General features: G+C 38.3%; 1 protein-coding gene across 4 annotated transcripts; it reads left to right on the plus strand.

Annotated features, from left to right (window-relative positions):
* The first annotated feature begins 517 nt into the window (after positions 1-517).
* ANKRD46 (ankyrin repeat domain 46) lies at positions 518-21,773 on the plus strand. Of its 4 annotated transcripts, none has more exons than XM_032987943.2 (4): positions 518-594; positions 13,467-13,809; positions 15,150-15,308; positions 19,813-21,773. In XM_032987943.2, the coding sequence occupies exons 2-4, from the start codon at positions 13,499-13,501 to the stop codon at positions 20,027-20,029; spliced, it is 687 nt and encodes a 228-aa protein (XP_032843834.1). In that variant the 5' UTR covers positions 518-594; positions 13,467-13,498; the 3' UTR covers positions 20,030-21,773. The 4 variants fall into 4 exon arrangements, with proteins under 4 accessions (XP_032843834.1, XP_032843835.1, XP_042642097.1 ...); XM_032987944.2 differs by lacking the exon at positions 518-594 and adding an exon at positions 891-1,248; XM_042786163.1 differs by lacking the exon at positions 518-594 and adding an exon at positions 7,334-7,496.
* The last annotated feature ends 1,140 nt before the right edge of the window (positions 21,774-22,913 follow it).

Genomic DNA, 22,913 nt, shown 5'->3' on the forward strand with positions numbered 1-22,913 from the left:
TTTTTGTTGTTGTTGTTTGGGTTTTTTTGTTGTTGTTGTTTGGGTTTTTTTGTTGTTGTTTGTTTGTTCCTCTTCCCCATTTACTTAGTCACAGAACCTTGGTGCTGAAGAGACTCCCGGTGTGGAGGAACGATATACTCCTCCCTTAAATTTTAGCTTGCTGATTTTGTGGTGTTAGGGGGGTAGCGCACAGAGCAGTGTCGAAAACAAAGCTCCCCTGAGAGGCGGAGTTTTGACGGTTTTGTGGCGTTTCCTTTATTTAACGAAACCAGACAACTGTTAAAATTTTTGGATTTTTTTTTTTCTATCCATAAATCAGAGTCCTCTTCATTAAAGCTGTTGCCCCCTTTCCAGCGCGGGGGACGGGGTGCCCGCTGCCCTCCCTCTCCTGGCAGAATTCATCTTCCCCACACACCAACTCGGGGGGGGGGCAATAACCCCAAACGCTAAACCAGTGCTGGAACCAGCCGCCCGGCGGTGGCGGCGGCCTCCGCCCAGCAGGGGGCGCGCGCGGCCGCCCGGCTGGCGCTCTGCCTTACCCCGCCCTCCCGCTCGCTCGTTCGACCCCCGCGCCGAGCCGCCGCCGAGGGGCAGGTACGGCGGGGGGGGTGTGTGTGTCTGCTCGTCGTTCTGTCCGCGGGGTCGGTGGGCCTGTGAGGAGACGGGTGGGGGGGGTGTGTGGCGGGCCCGGTGCGGAGCGAGGGGTGAGGGGCGGCTCCCGCCTCGAGGCCGCGACGCTGCCGCCGGAGCGGCCCCTGCGCTGCCCCCCCCCCCCCCCCCCCCCAGCCCGCCGGCGGGGGGGGAACCGGCGGTGACAGGCACCGGAGGCGGGGGCGGGCCTGAGGCCCGGTGAGGTGGAGCGCGGCCGGTGCCGTTTCGGGTGGGAGAGGGCGGGTGCGCTGCCGGGCTTGCCGCGGGAAGCGGCTGCCCGGCTGGTAGGCCGCTCAGCAGCGCGCAGCCCCTGCGGCGGTGCTGCTTTTCGTCGTACTTTCTAGGAGAAAGCAACGAAGATAAGTGAAATTAAAAGACCGTGCGTATTTTCGGCAGAAGAGCTGTTTTTCACCTCTCCTCAAAACTGGCTTTGATAAAGTAATTACTGCGTTTAAGGGAAATGGAGTGGTTATCTTTTTTCTAGACAGCGCTAGAGCTTTTGACCAGCTGCTGCAAAGGAAATTGTTATTGTGCTGAAAAGATAGGGGTAGCACCTGAATTGTAAAGAGGATGGGAAGTAACTAGAGACAAACTATGGTGAGTAATATTGAAAAGAAAATCCATTAAATCTGAGTATAAAACATTGTAAAATTAGTTCTTTGAAGATCTGTCTTGAGACCAGTCTTACTGAATATTTAATAAAGATCTTGATGTAGCAATTAAAACTTTACTGTTTTAATTTGGTAGTGATGAAGGGCTGGGAGGCATTGGCAATATAGAAGAGGGTTACAGTACTGCACAGAAAGAATTGGGTGATTCTGAGAACTAGAGTGTGAAATAAATGCCATAACAATTTAAAGAACAAGGGTTTGCAGTTGCAAACTCATAAGCACACAATTTACAGAAGAAATTCTTACCAGTTAAAGGCAACATGAAATAAAAATGTGTGCTAGGTGGTTACAAGTTACATAATTGTGGAAAATGTGAATGCTGACCTACTATGACCCAGAAAAATAAGTTACTATTATCCATGAATAACACTCCATAATACTTTGTGTAATGTTAATAATTCTCAGGTAAAATGGTAAAGTGGAACAGATGCAGGAAGACGTGCCTAGGACAGGTAGGGAAGTTAAGAACCTGATGAAAGAAGCATTTGACTTTTTTAGTTCTGCAGGATAAAGGCCCTTTTTGCATTCTGTTGAACCATCAAGGTAAACACTCTGAAGGGAATAAATTGAGCCAAAGAGTGATGTTGATACATGAATAATTTAACATAGATTTTAAGAGTAATAATGTATCAAAATTTCTAACCATCAGAAAGCACTGATGTTCAGGAGCAGCCTTCCAAAAGGTGAAGAAGGAGCAAGAACCCAACACTTTTGAGATGAAATGTGACTGGTTTGTAAAAGTAATGCTATTGTTTGCTGCAGTAGGGGACTAAACTTAGTGTTATCTGTAGACTTTGGATCTGTTTTTCTTTTTTGTTTGTAAAATAGATTATTAACAAGAACTTGCTGAATGTGGTTTTTAGAAGAAAAATATTTACAGTAATGTCTGCAGTCTGAAGAGTAGGATTGGTGACAATCAGAAAATTACACTGACTAGTTGGTCTCTTTTTGAGTTGAAGAGAAGGTATCGGAGCGTAAGGCAAGGTGAGTTGAAAGCTGAAGTGTAGTATGTGCATCTGCTGTTTTCTTACCAGAGGAATGTTAGTTTGCCTCTGCAAGAGGAGACTGTAAAAATCAGTTCTGATCCACACTCAGTTACAGGTTTCCCCTCAGCAGGTTTTAGAGTTGCCTTGTCAGCAAGAGTGAGGGATTCAAAGTTGACTGTATTATCCCACCTCATAGTCTTGTGCAGTTAATTTCTGAATACATGTGGCCTTGAAGTCCTCATCTGCAGCCCAGGACCCGAGATGCCCAGTCATCCAAGGAGTGAACTACTAGTGGCTCTTGTAGGGATTTGGGTATGCTGGAATACTGAGGGCTGTTTCTCTTTTCTTTTGACCAGTCTGTCAGTTGGTTGCCTCCCATATCTCAGTTGTGGATGCTCCACTTGTAGATGGGTCAGATAAAAGGCACATAAAATATTTCAGAGGGCACTGATTTATACATATAATGTGAAAAGCATGATCCCTGATTCATTTAGCTTTCTGTAGAGGCCATTTGTAGCATGCTGTTAGTGTAGATGATGGGCCTGTCTTGAGTGCATGGGCCTGTTCCACCAAATGTCAGTCCTCGGTGTTTACTGAGATTCTGCTGTCACCTAAGTCAAGGGCACAAATACTGAAGTGTTCAGATTTGTTGTGGTTTGCTTTACTATTTAAAGATAACATTTACTAAATAGATGGAGAAAAGTTTTATCTGGCGCAGTACCTCACTGAAGCCATACCTATGCTTATAGAACCTAGGTTCTGGCTTTAGTTCATGTATCAACACCACTTTTCCAAGTGGTATTTGTTTCTTTTACTCTATTGATAAAATTTCAGTTGACTAAATGGAACAGAGCTGCTTAAACACCAGTTTTATCACTGAGCAAATTTTTCACATCCAAGTAATGTAGCTACATTAGTGGAATTTTATAACATAATCTCAAAGGCGTAAATCTTTTGGTGTTTGTTGATGGGGTTATAATCTCCAGAATGCTCAAAACCAGGAATAATGGTGACAGAGAAGGGGCAGCAGCGCATTTCAGGGAAGGCTCCTGGTATACGGGTTTCCCATGGGTGGTGTAGAGTGCTTGTCTGTCTTATTCACATTTTTTGTGCACAGAAGCATATATCTGTCTTTGCTGTGTGTTAGCATGTAGAGACTGATTCTATGTGAATTTGGATACATTTTTAGAGGTTTGCTACATCTAAGTCTTGCCAGCTTTCACTGAAGTTTGCTGATTAGGATTGTAGATGCAGGTCATGTGATTTATATAGTCTTACTTTTCAGGAGGCATTAAAAAAAAAGTACCCTACCAGAGGCTTTTGTTGGAGACTGGGTGCTTATAGCATAAAAGAAATTTCTTACATGCAGTTGAGTTGAAAAATTAAAAAGAGCAAAAATAAATTACCAAAAAGAAGAAGGGGGCAGAAGGGTGGCACCAGAGCTTCAGCATACACGAAGGTAAGATGATGCCTTGAGTAGCGTAATCTAAGCAATGCTCACGTGGTGCTGAACTCACAACTGGCAGCCACCACTCAAGAAAAAGCTCTTGGAGTCATCATTGACAGTTCCCTGAAAACTGAAGCTCAGTGTGCTGTGGCAGCCAGAAAGTCAGGAAAATGGTGACTGTCCTCAGGGAGGCTACCGAGAAAAGATGGAGGGAACCATTTTGCTGCTCCAGCTTGGTGCACCCACGTCTGGGGTAGGGTGTGAGGTTCTGGTCTCTGCGTTTGCAGAAGGATACAGTGGGTTAGAGAAGGGCAACTGAAAGGGCCAGGGGATCTGCTTCCTGAGAGACTGGGAAGCCAGGATTGTTTACATTAGAGAGATGACTGGGGTGTGATCAAGACATAGGAAATTAAGGCAGTGGATAAGGTGAGAGTTGTTAATCCAATCTTGCAGCATTGGAATGGGGGTTGCTTGCTCGGGCTGGTGGGAGGGTGGTTTCGGGTAGGGACAGGGAAGAACTTCCGTGGGGGTGGCAGGAGGAGCTGTGTGGGCAGGTTCAGGAAGGGATTAGAAAAGCTGGTGGACAAGAAGTTCATTTAAGGGGCTGCTACAGGGAGTAGTCAGGGAGGTCCCTGATGTGACAGTAGTGTCTGCTGGTGTGTGTTTGGGCAGTGTGTTGCAGAAAGCAGCCAGGCTCATCTGCTCTCCTGAAGAAGGATCTCTTGTTGCTACTGTTGAAAGCAGAGTGCTGGGTCAGCTGGATCAATCTGATTCAGGACAGCAGTTTTTATGAAGTTAATGATCAGTCTTTTCACTGGAGGAATTTTAGTTCTGCAAGGTTAGGTTTTGGATTCTGAACTGTTAAAATTTCCATGAACAGCCTAGAAAAAAGGCAGTGAGCAACAAGGTGATAGTGTTTGCCAATGACCTGGGTAGTAAAGATAAGGTCAACTATGAAAAGCTGTAGAAGGACTGTATAAGACTGGGTAACTGGATAATATAACATAATGGCACATGAACTCAGTGTAGGTAGAGCGATTCAGGTAGAGTAAAAAGAATCCTGACTTCCCATATGAAATACTGGGCTCTTAGAAATGAGCAGTATTTTGTAGTTACTATGAATGGTTCCATGAAAGTGTAACCACAATGCTGAGCAGCAGTCAGAAAGGTAAATCAGATAATAAATATTGTTGGGAAGCAAGAACAAACAAAAGAATCTTGTCACACCTCTGTGTTAATCCATGGTTCACCTCAAACACCCTGTGTGGTTCTCCCTGTCCGTCTCCCAGCTCGGAAAGCAAATAGTAAAGATGAGTGAGAGTTGGAGAAGCAAAACAGGAATGGTCAAAGACACAGACCTGCCTTCCATATGAGGAATGACCAAGAAAACTGGGACTCCAAAATTCATCCTGGAATGGATTCAGAGGAGGATATGGTGAAGGCCCGTAGAATCATGAGTGGCATGAAAAGAATGGGCAGGGGCCAACTGTCCGTTCTTCCATCAGGAGAACTGGGGGTCCACAAGTGAAGCTAACAAGGCCCTGATTCAGCAAGATCAAAAGATGGGGTTCCTCACATTGAGTTGGAGAACTTATTAGAGTATGTTGTGGATATTAAAAGTGTGTTATATTGTGGATATTAAAAGTGTGTGTGCGTTAAAGAGGAAGATGGGCAGATTCATGGGGGGGTGAGGGGGAACGGCACTGAGGGGTGCTAAATACATAGGAACCCCATCCAGCTGAGAAAGATTTTTTTTTTTTTTTTTTTTTTTTTTTTTTGAGTGGAAAAAGCAGTATTACATATGCCTGCCCTATTCTACTTTTTTCCATGGCCTTTGCTTTTAGCCACCATTTGAAAAATGTTACTAGGCTTAAATGGACCTTTGCTGTCATCTGCTGTGGCTACTGTTATGTTAGCTTCTTACTCACAAGAGTAATAATTTACATGGACTTTCTTCTGTACAGTTTCTCTTCACCCTTTCTCAAATAGAACTGACTACCACCTGTCAAACCTTTTTAAGGAAACATGGGTTTTGCTGTTCATTGTCTTGACGCCAGCTTTCATGTTGAACATTGATTCTTTTACAGATACATTACTAGCATTTACTAAGTTTTCTAAAGACAGAAGTTTTCCATGTACAAGTGATGTCTTTTGTTTCTAGGCTCAGCAGGATCCATTGATGCAATTGGTAAACATCAGTTGAGCTATTTCACTCTTGGGTTCCATAATTACAGTTTCAAATCCATTTCATGTCTTTCCAATCATCTTCTGTTACATTTTTGGTCAATTCCAGCCTCTGTGCAGATCAGAAGCTTAAGGGTGGCCTCCCTGATTCTCCTCAGACTTGTGAGTTGTCCTTGGAACCTGTAGACAGCTGATTTACCCCTTACTTTCAGTCCCTTAAGACACAGCGTTGGGCAGACACTAGTACTACAGGTTTGCCTACACGGAGATATTTTTTGAGCCTAATCATGGTGAAGTAACTATGAAAAATAGCATCAATAAGTATATTAGAATTAGTATTAATTAGAAATTTATTTTACCACATTACATAACATGATCTAACATGATACAGTTAAGTGTTTGAAGTCATGCTGTATTGATACAGATTTAGAATATTTGAAAGAAGTATATATATCAGTTAACTATTTGGCTTTGATAAACTGGTTTAATGATTTACTGTGTGAACATGAAAGTTCTGAGCAGAAATATTTGTATCCAGTCATAGTAAGAGTTGTGTATCTGACAGCGTTAGTTGTCTTGATTTTATTTGTTGATATAATAAACTAATGAACAAGCAAAGCAATATTTTAATTTAAAGGTAATGTCAAGCAGTTATATATAAATGACTTACAAATTTAGAAGACGTCTGCTTTTTAAAGTGACCTGCTTCTCTTCTCTAGCCATGAAACTGGATTTGATGTTGCATACATTACTAAAGCCATGTCATTAAAGTTATGTATGACTATAAGCATATATGCAATTATATACATTATAAGAAATAAAGTAAGAAAATATGGACTGTATAATAATAAGCGGTTTAGTGCCAGGTTCTTGGTTTACGTTATTGCTGGAATAAAGTTGACTAAGCTCTGACTTCTTATGATTCTTGCTGGACACAGAAAGTTTTTCCCATTTTAGTGAACTTGTCATCTCAGGCTTCTTGTTTGTCTAGGTAGGGGCTGGGCTTTTTTTGTGTGGCGTGTTTTAGTTTTCAGGTTTTTTTAAGAAATAGGCGTCAACACATACTTTTTTAAGGAGATCCCTTTGTATTCAGAACTCGAGCCTCATACCGAAGGCCTCGTTTCCCTCATACAGGATCAGAGCCTGAACGAGCTTGCAGCTTATACCGCAAGGGAACAGCAGTTGGGATCTCGGAGTTCTTTCTTATCAGGTTCTATAAAACCGTATTTCCAGGCCTCCCGTCGTTTCCCTCAGGAAAACAGCGAGCGCCGCAAAACGCCGCCGGCGCGGAGCGGAGCGGCGCGGCCGCCGCGCGGGGGCAGTGTTCGCCCGGGCGCGAGGGCGGCCATGGCTGCAGCCTCCCCGCCGACTGCTTCCGGGGCGGCGGCGGCGGCCGCGCGCCGGGGTGCCACCTGCCCCCTCGTCTGTTAAACCGCCACAGAACAGCCTGCGGTGACCTTTAATGTTTTCCTGGCCGACGTACGTTAGTCTCCTGCAGCAGGAGCAAAGCAGGAGTTTGAGCAAAGGTGTGTGAAGAGGTCGATACTTACGACCGATGTAAGTGATTCAGTAACTTTCTCTAAAAGCAGATGTGTTCAAACGACCACCATGGTGAGGGAAGCACTGCAGTAGTTTACCGATTTACCAGAACCAGTTGTGGGGAATTAGAGTTACAGATGGTTTGAAGAAATCTGTAAATTGCCTTTCTTCTGAGATGGTTCTTTTGCAGAAGATGAAAATTGAAGAAGGTTCAAAAATACTTAAATGTATATTTGATAGCAGTTAAGTGCACTGAAACGTGTAGTGCAACTGAATCACCAGCTAAGTATAGTAAGGATAAAACGTTTGTGAATCTTCTTGTCAATAAAGATATTATAAAAGAATGATCTCTTTCCTGTTGTTCCCTTACTTTGTGTACGTAAATACACAATGCGTGTACTATAGTATCTGAAGAAGCATTCTGCAACCCTGGCTTGGCATTAGGGATCTTGTTTACTTTTTATCTTGTAATGTTGACATACTGTACGGTGATGAGCGAAGCTCCCTGTTTCTCAATGCCATTGTCCACTGATCCATAAAAGAGCAGCAATAATTGTTATAATTTTTGTCATAAAGCACTTTGTAGCCGGTGTGTGCAAAGCACTGTGTATATGCAGTGCACTGAAGATTCTACTTACAGGGTGGTCCTGGCATCAAAAGAATATACCTGTATGTCTCATGTCTGCAGAAGGGAATGGGAATGACTGAAAACAAATGGCATAAGTAATGTTCTTGTATTACTGCTTACCAATGTGTCTGGCTAGAGACCTGAAAGGAGAGATTGATTTTATGAACCTTCTGTGATACGTTGAATCCAGGAACTGTTAAAAAAATAACTAAGGTTAGGAAAGGAAAATGCTATAAAATACAGTTCTGTGTAAAATGGCCATCATGCTGTACTGAATCTGAGGTGCTTCTTTTAGCAGCAGATCCATGTTAGTGAAGCAATAAAATGTTCCAGTTGGACTGAATAGATGGAGGTTTTTAATAGAAGATACAGAGCTCTCAGTGGAACTTGATGTAGATAATGGGCTTCTTTCCTAAACAGAAATGACAACTGATCATAGGATTTTTTACTAAATATAACATTTATTCAGTTAAATGACTTCTTAGTAATTTACGCATAAATACAAGTGTACATGAAAACTTACCGAGGAATTTTTCCATCAGCTTACCTAGAAAGGAAAAAAGAATAGTATTGCTGGGGTTTACATTTCAACATCTGATCAGTGTTCAGAGGATAGACAAGGAAAGTAATGTGGGTTTGTTTTGGTTTTTAAATTATTAAATTACACCTTTTAAAACCTTTAATCTTGTATATCCAAAGAGAGTTTATGTTCGCATAGTGTTTTTAGGGGAATGTTCCCATTTGACCAGGAAACTTTGCCTTCAGAGATCATGGGCTTACAGTTTAAGCAAATTACTGGAATGTTTTTCATTCATTTAAGACTGAAGAGGAAGAGCTCTGTAGGCCACTGGCACCCTCAAAGTGTATTACTGAAAGAGGAAGCTATTTGCCATGAAGGAGTTGGCAATTGTAGATTTTACAGGTAACACATGTTGCGCACTTTGCTGGCACAGGGTAGAGAATGTTTCTTGGTTTTGCTTTAATTTCCCTTTCTTGGTGGTGGCAGTTTCTCTAATTGTAGTCTTACTGATGCTTCGGTTCTAAATGTTGAAATGCGTATTAATATTGAGAAATCTCAAGTACTGAGAAATGTAATACTGTTCCGTTGTCCTGACGTGTTGTTTTAAAAGAGACAATGACTTCAGTTTTTCTAAATGTTCTTGGAAATACTGTAGTTTTGCAGAACTGGTATATCCTATATAGTAGTAACTGGGTGATGAATTACAGCTTGTCAGGTTCATTAATATTTTTGTAGTGGAGAGACTGTTCCTATTAGTGATTCTGTCTCACATCCTAGGTGTTCTCTCCTTTTTACAAAGCTATTTGGTAGCTGTTGAACTTTCTGAGAAGGTGGAGACAGCAGCATTTATTTACTGTAAAATAAATCTGTCCATGGTTGGTGCAAATTTAGGACTAGTTTAGGAAACGACAGAGTTTGCATCTAGCTCTATGGTTTGAATTATTCAGGATCACTCCTGGCTTCTGCAGGTGTGAACGTGTTATACAACAGATCAGCATGTGACACTGAGTTACCATTGTACACAGTACAATGAAAGACAACTGACTTCTAATAGATAAAAGTAAGTTATTCTTATAGAATCACTTAGTATAAACATTGCTTTTGAAAACAGAACAGTTCAATTAGATTTTCTTGTTCTGTGCTAGCCTACGTGTGTCATTGAAGAAGTAGTTTACAGCATAATTTATAAAATTATTAATAAAAGTACACTGTGCTTAGGCTATATGCATATTGTATAAATTTAAGGAAAATGTATTCTTATATTATGCCTTTCTAATGGGAATTCTTCTTGCTTGGGAGGATGTCTGAATTTTTTTTCACAAAACTGATTTTCTATCAAAGTACCAAGTTATTAACAGCAAAACTTTTTTTTTTTTTTTTAAACAGAAATATAATTTTAAAATACATTTTCAGTAGATAGTGATGCATTTTTAGAAGCAGTCACTTACTGAACCAAATTAGATTTATTTAGTGCTAGTAGTAGTAATTTATAGGGATATTCAGAATCCTCAATCTGTAATACTTTTTTATCTTGTTGCTAACCCAAGTCAGTTTTTCTTAATTTGTGCCTGTAACATTAGTGCTTAGTGGTAGGTGTACCAGCTTTTTGGCAGATTCAGGGTTGCTGTCTGATTAACCTTTCAGAAGCAATTTAAAGAGAATGGCTAGTGCTTTGGAATTTTGTTTCTAAATCCATTGCATTAGATACTCATTACAGCAGTAAGCTTTTTGATATGTACTGTGGACAGAAATGTAACCACAATGTGTTTATTCAAAAATATATAATTAAATTGACTATTGTAATTTTTTTCTAAGTTTTGTTAGGAAATTTTGCTAAATTGGGTTAAATTTGAAGTAAGAATGTTATCATTTGGGGAGTGGCATTTTAAAGATGATATGTAGTTCAACTTTCTATGCAGCTCATGTCTAGCATAGGTTAGGTAGCCATATGTGAAACAGAATTGTGTTTGTAGAAAAAATCCTTTTAATCACAAAGATAAATCAAACCAGATGGTCCAGATTTTTTTTTTTTTTTTTTGTGAATGCATTTGCTTAGTCCACAATCTTCAAGCATTGGGAAGAAGCATGTGTTGGGTTTTTTGTCCTTCTAACTGTGAAATACTAAGGTTTCACTTTAGTCTTCTATGCTTCACTGATCAGTTCTAAAGGATCTTAGTGATAATAAATTGTGAATCAGGATTACTTGCAGTTACACTTTCTGGTAACTGCTAATTTTTGTCCTTCTTTTCCTGAGAAGATAAGTCAGTGACAGGTTTTTTTATTAGCTAATGTTTCATCCGAGTCATAGGTGAAGTGAGGGGGAATTCTGTAAGGCTTTACCAGACATACACATCTGGAATGAAAATATAAACATTAGCTTACATTTAACAGAGCATGCCATACTTTTTCTCAAATAGCAAAAGTCTCTTCCAGTATAATATTCTGTTGTTGATTTATCTTAGGCCTTGGTTTATTAAACAGATTTAAACACTCAAGTATTATTTTACAAGCAAACCACGATCTTTTTACCAAGTACAAGTAGAGTTTTGTGCTGTTGATACTCTGTTACTATGGCTGATAATTAGACGTTTTAAAATGATTTATGATCTTGCTTTAGGGAAGATTTAGTGCAGAATGTAAAGGTCACAGTCACATCGTACAGAAACTGGGCCCAATATTTTTCTCAGCAAAGACTGGACTAGCAGAGTTAGAAGAATTCTTGTATCATTTATGATTTGGGTGGGAAATAGGCAATAAAGTTGAAACTGCTGTCAGCTGGGAATCAATCCTTGCTTTGCAACACCCAGGGGTTTTGTAACATATTTATTGGAAATACAAGTAAGTACATACTCCTTTCTTTTTGCGTAGGGTAGTAAGAAAGCTGTTAGTAGCCTAAATGATGCCAGTCTTGCATGAAATGTTTTATGGTACATCGGTGAACTGGCCTTTTGGTATTGAAGACGATTGTGGAAAAGGGTGCTTGAGCCAGTGATATACCTTCACGTGCTTAAAAATATACTTGCAGCCTAGAGGAATGTACTCTGCTTAAAATCATTCCTTATACAGATACTAGGATGTAGAAGGTATTCCTATTTCTTTCTCTTCTGTGTCCAAGAAAGAAAAAAAAGTTGTGCATTCATGCACTGGGAAACTAGACAATGTTGATACTTGTAGCAGAATTTGTCCAGATAGGAAATACAACCTAGTGAAGTTTAAATATGATTTATTAACCTCAACAGCCCCAAATGCTATGGCTGTTAATGAGACCAGTGTGTAAACATTTTGAAATTACTTCTGTAGGTACTTTGATCTTGAATTTGATCTAAAACATGAGGGAAGAGCTATAAAATATAGACATTATAAACTCTCAGAAAAAGGAGAGGTTTTAAATCGAATTCTCTGGCTACTGGCCATGTTTCCATTCTCCCAGCTGAGTAAGTGCACTGGTGTGGAAGGATACTTTTTATAGATGAGTAAATTTTAAATTTGTGTTTAGCAGTCTTAGTAAGAGGTTCGTATAGTTAATCAGAACACTGCTACATCATGAGCCCAAAATACAAACCCTGGGCAAGTGAAATACAGTGTTTCAAGTGAAGTTTCAGTTCAGTTTTTGGTCAGAGCTTATCTGGTAAAATCACTTTTCCTTCTTGTCACTTGAACTGTGTCACGTCTGTATTGAGATTTCTTCTAAGGATTTTTACTGGTTTATATGATTTTTTTCTTTTTTGACTCTTCTCTGAGGTAGTGCAAAGCTTTGCTGTCCACTCTCCTAGATACTTTCATTTCTCATCATAGCTTCATGCACGTTTTACCATCCTCTTGCATATTCTCTTTTTTCCTTATTGTTTTCAAGCCTTTTCTGTGTCCCATAAGCACACAGTGTCATCATATCCTCATTATTTGATTAATCCTTAAAATATTATTCTTCAAGACTTAAATCATAGTTCATTAAAAACTCTATGTCAAGAAATCCATGGTAAAACAACATTTGTCTTCCTCTTTTAGGTCCTGATCCAGAAAAGTACTTAATCTTTTATTTAATATTAAGCCAGAGAAGCTACATTTGTGCTTCTCCATATTATGGTTCTAGTTGAACCCACAACAGCTCCATACTTGATTTTACCATTGTCCTCCTTGTACCCACTTCCAGTTTTCACTTTCAGGTGAGCAGTTTCACATAACACACTCAGTTTTCTATGGTCCGTATTGCCATTCTTGTTTGTTCAGTAGTTTGTGTATCTGTGGCACTATAAAAATAATGTTTTGCAAAAAGTATTGAAAAATATCTTTCTTGCAGAATGAAGGAATTAGTATTTATAGTAATCAAGCATTTTCAGCAACTGACTGTGCATCAAAATTCAAATTCAGATAGTGGAAATCCCACTGGAATAGCTTTGCTTGTAGCTAGTAAGAATTGCAGTTAGCACCACTATATCTGTTAATTGAATTGTCTCTAGTTTCCCAGTTTATGAAAGGTGGTTCTTCTCCCTTTCAGTTCTGATCTACAGTGTTTTGCCCTTTAATATCAATACTGCTACATGTGATCTCTTACTAGGTGAAAGCTAATCACCTGACTTGCACTTGTGGCATTGATCTTACTAGTTTTCTGTAATGACAAAGCTTTGCTGCTGTTTCCAGAGGTGTAAGACTAAAAGTAGTTCTTTCTGTATTACCAGAAGGGAATGCAGCACATGAAGTTACTATGTGTGCCAGGAAGATTTCAGAGTTGGTTTATAAGCTAGTTCACATTCTTGTTTGGGAACCTGGGCAATCTACTGAATATTTGCGTTGTGTTTATTTGCCTGGTTTCACCATAATTTCTTTCCGCTTTTACTTGCAGGTTAGTCACCTACTCCAGAGAGAATCAGAACAATGTCTTACGTTTTTGTGAATGACTCTTCCCAGACAAATGTGCCACTGCTGCAGGCTTGCATTGATGGAGATTTTAACTATTCCAAACGACTGTTAGAGAGCGGTTTTGACCCAAATATTCGTGACAGCCGAGGCCGAACTGGCCTTCACCTTGCTGCGGCCAGAGGAAATGTAGACATCTGTCAACTCTTGCATAAATTTGGTGCTGACCTATTAGCCACTGATTACCAAGGTAATACAGCCCTTCACCTTTGTGGGCATGTGGATACCATCCAGTTCCTAGTTTCTAATGGACTTAAAATTGATATTTGGTAAGTCACTTTTTTTTTAACAGCACATATTTTATACTATATTAGTCTTCTGTCACCAGAGCCTTGAATATAAATCTGCTGTTGCTGAAGTGCTATATTTGGTGCAATTCAGCTTTTTTAAGATATCACTTAATAAAAACATGAAATAAGAAGGCAGGAAAACAGTAAGAGGCTACTTCTGCTAGTCTGTGCAACAAGCAAAGCAAATAAAAATAGCAGTTGCTGGTGTGGGCTGCTGTATCTAATTCTGCCTCACTGGTGACATTGCTATCCTGGTTTGGCCAGACAGTCAGGTGTGGGTGGTTGGCACCAAAGAAAAAATCACATTGACTACTTTAAAAGAATTTTCTCCACCCTGGTTCTATTGTTTTAATTGTTGTACTGTGTAAGACAAAGAAAATACAGTATATGTGTGTGTCAGTTCATTCCCATACTCCTTCGGTAACAATGCTTCCTTTCAGTGTTTTCCCCCTCCCTCAAAGTCTGTGACTCAGTCCTTCTTTTAAATACTTTATATTCTTTCCTTCTGGCTTCCAGCAGCTGTCAGATGCCAGTGCTCAGATGTAAGCTCTCAAGCTGCAAAATAACTAGCAGTTTCATTGCAGTAACTGAATTATTTTGTTTGTGGAACTTTTGGCATATTCACAACATGTGCAAAACTAGTAGTAACAACTTCAAAACCTTTGAGTTTTTAAATCTGTCTCTTTCTCACCTGTCCTTTTTTCCCTTGTTAATGTTTTCGACTAAGCAAACATAGTTTTGGCAGACCAGATTCTTTATGGGTTGCGGGTTGTTTTTGTGTTGGTTTTTTTTTTTTTTTTTTTTTTTTTCCCCCCTCATTTCAAACAACTCTGTTGAAAATCCCTAGTCTGAAGGCAGCTTTGGTCCTATTCAGTATTATTTTAATAGTAGCGGAGGGACCATCTGTATTTTATTTCATTTTTGCCTGATGTCCTAATACCCACATGGAAAAGGAACTATGAGGAACCAGATTACACCATTCCTTCTTGAAATTAGGTTTAATCTTGAGCATTGCCATAAATCTACTGGGGTTTTTTTGTTATAACACCCAGAGATTCCAATTAGATTAGAGTACTAGGAATTTTGATTTTATTTAGAGGAAGAAGAGTTGTGCACTTTGAAACCTAAATATACTGATTTTCTTCTGTAGCCAATTATGCTATAACATGTATAGATAGGAATTTCTTAATGTCTGACATAACAGAAAACAGTTCTGAGGACATACTAAATTGTAATGTGTTATGCTGAGTTGTCTTGTTACAAAATTTCTATATTAAAAGTTTCTTTCCTTCTAATGTCCTTTTGTGGGCTTATTCTAGCAATCATCAAGGTGCAACACCACTTGTTCTTGCAAAACGAAGGGGTGTGAATAAAGATGTGATTAGACTGCTGGAATCTTTAGAGGAGCAAGAGGTGAAAGGATTTAACAGAGGAGCTCACTCAAAGCTGGAAACGATGCAAACTGCTGAAAGTGAAAGGTATTTGCTAAAAAAAAATAATTACTAGGGGAAATAGTGGCTGTGGCTTTTAGATTTTTGTAATTGACATTATTGTTCTTCAAAACAGGTAACATCACACTGGGCCTGGTATTACCAGACCAAATTAAAATATTAAATTTTGGAAAAACCTCTTTAAACAGATCAAATGTAAGAAAAAAAAGAACTTTTTCTATTGATATTTCTATTTTATGGTGGAAATTTTTAAAAATAATTGCTCATTTTCCATTACAGACTCCCAAAAATAAATATTCTACCACTTATCACAAAGCCAAAGGGAAAATGAGGTGAAATGCAAAATGCCAGTGTCACAGGCTAACCTGACATCCTTTTGATAAGACGGATTGTCTGTGCAAAGAAGGGATAGCAGACTTTTCATCCATCTGAACTTGAATAAAGGATTTGATACAGTGCAATATATGAAATTTCTGTCAGTAGTAGTCCTGGAAAAGATGGAGAATAAAAAAAAGAATTTCATGGTGGCTAAAGAGATAGCTAAAAGAGAACTGAAGATTTCAGGAAAATTGCTGACAATTTCAGGGAAAGTATTGGATTAGCGGGAAGTTATTAATGAATTCCTAAAGGTCTGGTTCTGGGACTGTGCTTGCTTAGTTTCCATAAATGATACGGGCATATCATGTTAGTGATACTAAGAAGTGAGATAAAGGCAACCCAGAGGAAAATAGAGATGGCAGAGACAAAAATCTGGGATGACAAGGGAGAGGAAACTAGTAGGAATAAATGGTGATTCATTAGCATAAAATGCAACTTCATTAACCTAAAGCTGTATGCCTTAAAATGGAAGTTCCTCAGTGGAAAATGAGGGTATAGGAGGAAAGACTTGATGTATTAGTTCCAGGAGTTGATGGTACCCTGAAAAAGGCATTGAAGTCCTAGAATGTGCAAAACAAGTTATTTCCACTACATAAAGGAAACTGTCAGTGCCATTTTAAAAAGCAATGATAGTTTCTGCTGTGTAGTATGTTTTATAACGCTGTTGAGCCCCATTCAAAAAAGTTTAATTTATCCTTTAAGAAACGTGGAGAAGCATTTTTTCAGCGCTCAAGGGAACAGAGTGTCTGCTTGTGAAAGGAGGCAACTAGAGCTAGTTTTATCCTGGCAGAGTGAAGGCTGAGGTGTGTGGTAGCTGACAAGAAATACTGGTTTTGAACAACATGAAGTAACTGTTTAAGACAAAAGCTAATGATAGCATAAGAGCCAAAGGATACAGATAAACCACAAGTACTTTTTTGATTGAAAATTGGGAGTGTTTTTTAACAATGAACTTCCAAGACAGCTTTCTTGTAGGATTTAGATGAGGCAAGAAGTCTTGCAGCTTTCAAAGGAGGCTAATGAAGAAACCCTTGAATTGCCAGTAAACATGACAGAACACAGGGTTGAAATTAACAGTGCAAGAGATCTTTCCAGTACTGTTTTGGTTTTAATTTATATTGGAAACAGGATATCAATGTTGTTTGGAATACTGACTTTATTAAAATTTGTAATTTTTCATACTGTCTAATAATGATCATGAACTGTGACTCTTGCAACATTATATCACAAAAGACAGGGAGTTTTATAACATAATTGTTGTTCAGTTTGTGTCAATGTACGCAGCCTGTAGTGTAAATGAAAATTAAACTGTGTAGATGGAGTTGTTATCTAAGTTGAGTAAACAGAAAAGGTGAAACCAACGAAATTGCAGAAATCATGCCTAATACTCCCAGTGAACAGGTTGGAAGTTTCCTCATATATCAGGTGGCTACACTCATCAGAGAGACTGTTTTAACACCTGAAATAGAAGAGTTAATATTATTCTCAAAATTATAAGAGAATATACATTATAAGAATGTTTGCACATTACCTTTGTGACTTAACTAAATTTTATTGAAAGTTGCTTGTCACACAGAAATGCATTTATGCTGGGTTTGTTTAAACATATGGACCAACAGCTCAGCTCCATTTAAATTCCGATTTTTGATTTAATAGTGTCCCTTTAATGAACATAGCTTCCTTTCTGTTATTTGACCTTCATAAATGTTATATTGTTTGCTTTGGCAAGGAAGTCAGCAACTCTCCTTGGGGAGAGGCACAGAGACATAAACAGTGCACTACCCAGCTTGTTTGTGAATGTGTTTAAAATGTCTGAAATACATTATTTTTAAAATAATAACAGATGCCTACAGCAGCAAAAGCAAGTGAGCTTGTGCGCTGTTTGCTTTGTAAATAAATAATGTCTTTGTAACAGTTGGCTTTTCAGACCTCCACAGTTTCACTCCTCCCTCTTAGTATTATTTTCACATTTTAGAGACACTTAGACGAATGTCTTCTATCCTCTTCCCCTCCCCCCCTCCCCGAATTTCTTACATTATGTATGAACCTATGGACAAATAATGGTTGCTCTTTCTAAAAACAGTCTCTAGCGTAAGTTTTCTGCTCCTTATTACATACAGTTGCTGCTGCTCTGGAAGCAGAGGCCAAAGCTAGGTTCCCGAGTCAAATCTGTTTTCTTTTGTTTTGCACTCCTGCCAGTGAGGAGCGGCACTGTTCTGTCAGGAGGCAGAGCTCACTCTGTCCATTTTTCAGCACAGCTCACTCTCCATTTACACAGCCCAGCATGACCTGTGACTTTGTCCACAAGTGCATCCAAATGTGAACTTCCACATTTTGTTGGAAACAGAAGAGAACATGTCTGGGCTATGTGGCACAAACTTTTATGTAGGATGCATTCCTGCATTACCATTTCTTAAGCAGCTGTAACTCATAATAAGAAAAAATGTCTTGAATAACATTGATTTTAATTGGGTTGTAATATAAAATACCAATGGTGTTTTCTATGTACCCTTTTCTATTTAAGGAGCAAGCATGTGATCTTTTCACTTAAATTGCATTGCACCTTTATTTAACCTCTCTGTGGTTATGTATTAACAAGTTAGTACTTAATGAGTGAGTAGTTCTTTTCTACACCAATGGCTGTCTTTCATTAAACCCTTTCTTTTGCTTGGGAAAGCGCAATAAGCAGGGAAGATGACTAAATCCTGCAGCTATGGGCAAGCAAAAACAGCTTTACAGCAAGGTAAATATTTTAAAAACAAAAAAAGACAAGCTGTTTAATGACAATTTCTGAAATCTCCATGTGATGCTGCAATACTTCAGCAGGCTAGGGGAGTTCAAGCTAATTATTCTTCAGTGGCTGTACTTCCTGAAAAAAAATACCATATGAATAGTGTGAAGTTTTTCCATGGTGTAATCTTAGAAGAGAGGTTCATAAATGAGACCGTTTTCTGATAACAATCATTTGTTAATTTATTATTGTCACCAAGAACAGTAGAATTTCTACAGTTAGCTTTGGCTTGGAAATTACTTTTCCCTGAAATGTCTTCTTTTATTATTACTATAAGAGCTATCTAGGAATATGGTAACTGAAAGCAATTAGAAGGGAGGGAAAAAATCCGTTTCTCTCAGCTTACCTTCTGGTATTGACATCATTGTGTACGTAGTTGGCTTCACTATTTCATTTCAGTGCTTGTCAGAACCTGATCCTGTAAACACCTGTGTCTGTAATTTCACTCAAGTGAGAAGTATTAGGACTGTACAGATGGCTAAAATTTGACCTAGGTGAAATAAAGTTTTCCTAGTCTGTGTGAGGTTTTTCATACAGCACCAGAAAATGTTTCCTGTTATAAGCCAGTTGTGAAACCAGCAAAATTGGGAGAATTATACAAGAAGCCATGCAGTAGTTGAAACAGCTTATTTTTTTTTCTAAAGGCGGATCATTGTCAAAATGACTGCCTCATTCTAATTTTTTGTTTCTCATTTGAAAGTGAGAGTTCTAGTCCCTAATTTGTAGTCTTGACAATTTAAAGGGGCCTGATGGATTGGTAGTGGAATGTTAAAACATCAAAGCAGTTCCTGAATGCCATGTGGGAGAAAACACAGCAATGCCAACTTGTCTTGAAGATCAGAAAGTTTCTGAACTTCTTGTTATCCAAATGTATTGTTTTCTGTGATATTTTTATGCTAGAGAAGAGGCCTCTAATAAAGACATGCAAGAGAGTAGTAAAGATCACCACAGAGTTCAGAATCTAAATTATATTGGTTAAAGTTTCTGTTTTATTCATCAGAGTTTATTTTTAAATCTTCATTTGTTTTATTAACAAGATCTGTGCCCCTTGAGGTTTTAGCTTATGCTTCATTAGATTTTACTAAGCCATATTTAGTAGAAATTATGAGGATTGACTTTTGAAGGCTTCTAGGTGGTAAGCCTGCAAACTCTTTACACAGGTTAATGAAACATCCTTTCAGCTAAATTAAGTTTAGAGTTAGGAGTCTTTTCCTGATCTTCTTTGTCTTGATTTAGCAGAGGCAATGCTATAAGTCTGCAGGTGGGTTTAGTTCTTAATTTAGAATGTTTCAGTTGCTCGTAGTAGGATTACTGTCGTACATTCTTTTGCTCTGATGTATTTTTAACTTTAATCCTTTGTAGTGCAATGGAAAGCCATTCCCTCCTTAATCCAAACCTACAACAAGGTGAAGGAGTTCTTTCCAGTTTCCGCACGACATGGCAAGAGTTTGTGGAAGACCTGGGCTTCTGGAGGGTGCTGCTCCTGATCTTTGTCATTGCTCTTCTGTCGCTTGGAATAGCATACTATGTTAGTGGGGTCCTTCCTTTTGTAGAAAACCAGCCTGAACTCGTGCACTGAAGCAAATGCAAAGAAGTGCACTGTGCTTTTTCCTGTTCTAATCTTATTTTGAGCTTCTTGGAATTACTCTCTTGGTGCAGACAGTGGCAGCTGTATATACTGCTTGCCTTTTGTACTTATTAACCCTTCTGAAAGAGGAATTAATTCATTTCAAGTAAAACACTAAATTCTAAAACATTCCTAAACTACCTCTGACTTGACTTGCAAGCAGGATGTGAATATAATCCCCTCTGTTGATAAAATATTATGATTAGAAAAGGCCTTTCATAATGAATATTAAATTCCTGGGCATGAAAAGTATATCATAGTACAGAACCAAATTTGATTTATTTTCTCTATGAAGAGAGGTAAATCTATGGTTGAATTTTTTAATGTGCACTTCAGTTGAAAGAAAAATATTCTTTTAAAAGTACTCCTCAAGAAGTCTGAATAATATAATAACACATTCTGATATATAGACAGTGATAAGCTGCAACTTCATAGTTTATAAAAAGAATGAGAAATAGTTCAAGTTTTACTATGTCTTTAATGTATAGATTACTCCTTTATTTATTAGGTTAAAGTAGTGTTTCTTCCCTGTATGAATTCATGTTGTGCTTTGGTAGTAAAGTTGTTTCAGCCCTAAGATGAAAATTTTGCCTTTTTGTTGAAATGCTACTAAGCAAACCTTTCTTTGTAAGGGTGGTTAAAAAGTGATTTAGGTGTTCTTCTCTGTATATAATAATTCTGTAAGGTCATTGTCTTTGTGAGATATATAATGAAGGATAACTTTTTTTTTCCTCCCACAAGGAGCAGACTGAACCATATAATTGTATTGTTTTCATGTTTGTGGAGAGAACTTGATTGACTAGAATTCCTTTCTATAATTGTTTCCCATTTCAGCACTTACAGGCTTATGAATTATTTTCTGAGTATGCAGAATAAAAGTATTTAAAATGTTAATATTTAGAAACATTGTATAAAATGAAATCTTGGCCCATTCTGTACTTAGCTGTGAAATCCTTTGTTTTTAAATAACCTAGAGTTATGAACCAGTTAGATACTCTTTTATGAAGGCTAAAATGGTACTACGTAGTAAGTTGGAGGTTTTTCTCCCCTCCCATGCTGATTAACATCTGACTCTCTTTGCTGCCATTGCCTTGAAAATCCCAAACAAAATGCATGCAGCAAAGCTAATGAATCTTTTTTTTTTTTTTTTTTTCACTTAGCCACTCCTAAATTGTTGCTAAATAACATCAAGCATTATAAATTACAATAAGTATTGATAGAAGTAACCTACATCTCTCTGTTCTGCCTCCATGTATGTTTTTCTTTCTTGATTATGGGTTTGAGTAGAGAGGGTTGTTGTCTTTATTTTGATATGACATGGGCTTCACTAAACTGGGCCCCATTCTAAACTGTGTCTGAATAATTCTTGTTCTCATTTCTTAAATTAGAGGTTAATGAAATGATACTTTTCCAGGAGCCACAATGCCTCAGAAAGGAGAGCCTCTTAAAACCAAAACAAAACGTGGAGTATATTCCTCTTCTGAATATTTCAATTACTGTACATCTGTTCATGAACAGAGAAATATAAACTCATAGTATACCTAAATTACATTTACTTATCTAAATAAGTACATTTCTGTTAATACGACTCTGTATCTTGAATAATGATATTGTCTTTCAGTATGTATTATCTGCATAATTTGTAATTGTATTCTCAGTATGGGTGAATGCCACAAATAAATATATGTAGTAAATATGTTTTGGTTTATTATTATGTTAGTGCAGTGGTAATGAGACTACCTCGTTTTACTGAGTTTAGTTGTTTGTTGTGCATTGATAATGAGCATTTCAGAAGTGAGGAGGTTCCCTTCCTGAGAAATGGCAACCACGCTGTTGGTATAAATAAGGTTTTAGAGCACGGTTTCTTTAGATTTGTCTGTTATTTTCAGTATTGTCACTGAATCAAAGTTGCTGTCTGTCTGTTTCTCTTATCTAAGATTTCAGGTATCGAACATGTGATCTAGAGGCCCCTATAGATTTAAGATTAACTATGAAGGGGTACAAAATAATATAACCAAGAAAATCAAGCTTGAGCCTTAAGTAGCCTTTCCTACTTTGCTGTACTTTGCTTATGCTCTATGCATAAGCAGTTTCAGAACTGCACATTGAAAAGGTTTGAAAAATCATGTGTGTATTCCAAACTAACTTATGTCACTTTTTAAACTCAAAGAAATCCAAAGCACTGTTTGCATGTCACTGTGTAATGACTGCTACTCTTTGAAATAAGGATGTGATAAACATCCGACTAAAAGAGGAGTTTGTTCTGTATATACCTTTTATTGAAAAGGGACAGCTGTGCCTTTCAATATATCTATAAACATTAACGACTTCCTTTTCAAAGGTTGATTCTAAAGAACTAATTTACCTCCTGTACACTAGATTTCAAGGAATACAATCTGTCTTTCTTACAGGAACAGAAATGGGACTTTAGCCTACTTCCTCTTGAAGCTGTTGTCATAGGGAGTTTCACTGTTTCAGCATAATGGCATAGATCAGTTTAGAGTGTCTCTAGGCCAATAAGATTTCCTTTATTTATTACTGCAGTGGTATCTAGATAATTTGATCCAGGGGCTCCATTTTGTTAGGCGCTCTTCACATCTAAGACAGGTTGTTGTCTCAAGCTGTTCTCAGATGAATAAGCTAAAACAGAATAAGGAATTGAGAGAGAAAACAATCATGGAGGGATGAAGTGATACTTTCCAGTGTCATAAAACAACTTGGTGGACCAGATAGTGCAAGGTAAACTGGAGTGTAAAATGGACACGCAAAGGCTACTCTGCAGTGGGTTGGCCCTGTGCCCACATTTATTCCGTGTTAAGATCACACCTATCTTAAC

Source organism: Tyto alba, unplaced genomic scaffold (genome assembly GCF_018691265.1).
Source record: "Tyto alba isolate M040663 unplaced genomic scaffold, T.alba_DEE_v4.0 Super-Scaffold_9, whole genome shotgun sequence".
Taxonomy (NCBI): domain Eukaryota; kingdom Metazoa; phylum Chordata; class Aves; order Strigiformes; family Tytonidae; genus Tyto; species Tyto alba.

Excerpts from the sequence above, each read along its gene's own strand:
- ANKRD46 (XM_032987943.2), top strand. The coding sequence starts at position 13,499 with ATGTCTTACGTTTTTGTGAATGACTCTTCCCAGACAAATGTGCCACTG. Across the intron at positions 13,810-15,149 it reads GGACTTAAAATTGATATTTG|CAATCATCAAGGTGCAACAC; the intron begins GTAAGTCACTTT and ends GGCTTATTCTAG. Across the intron at positions 15,309-19,812 it reads CAAACTGCTGAAAGTGAAAG|TGCAATGGAAAGCCATTCCC; the intron begins GTATTTGCTAAA and ends AATCCTTTGTAG.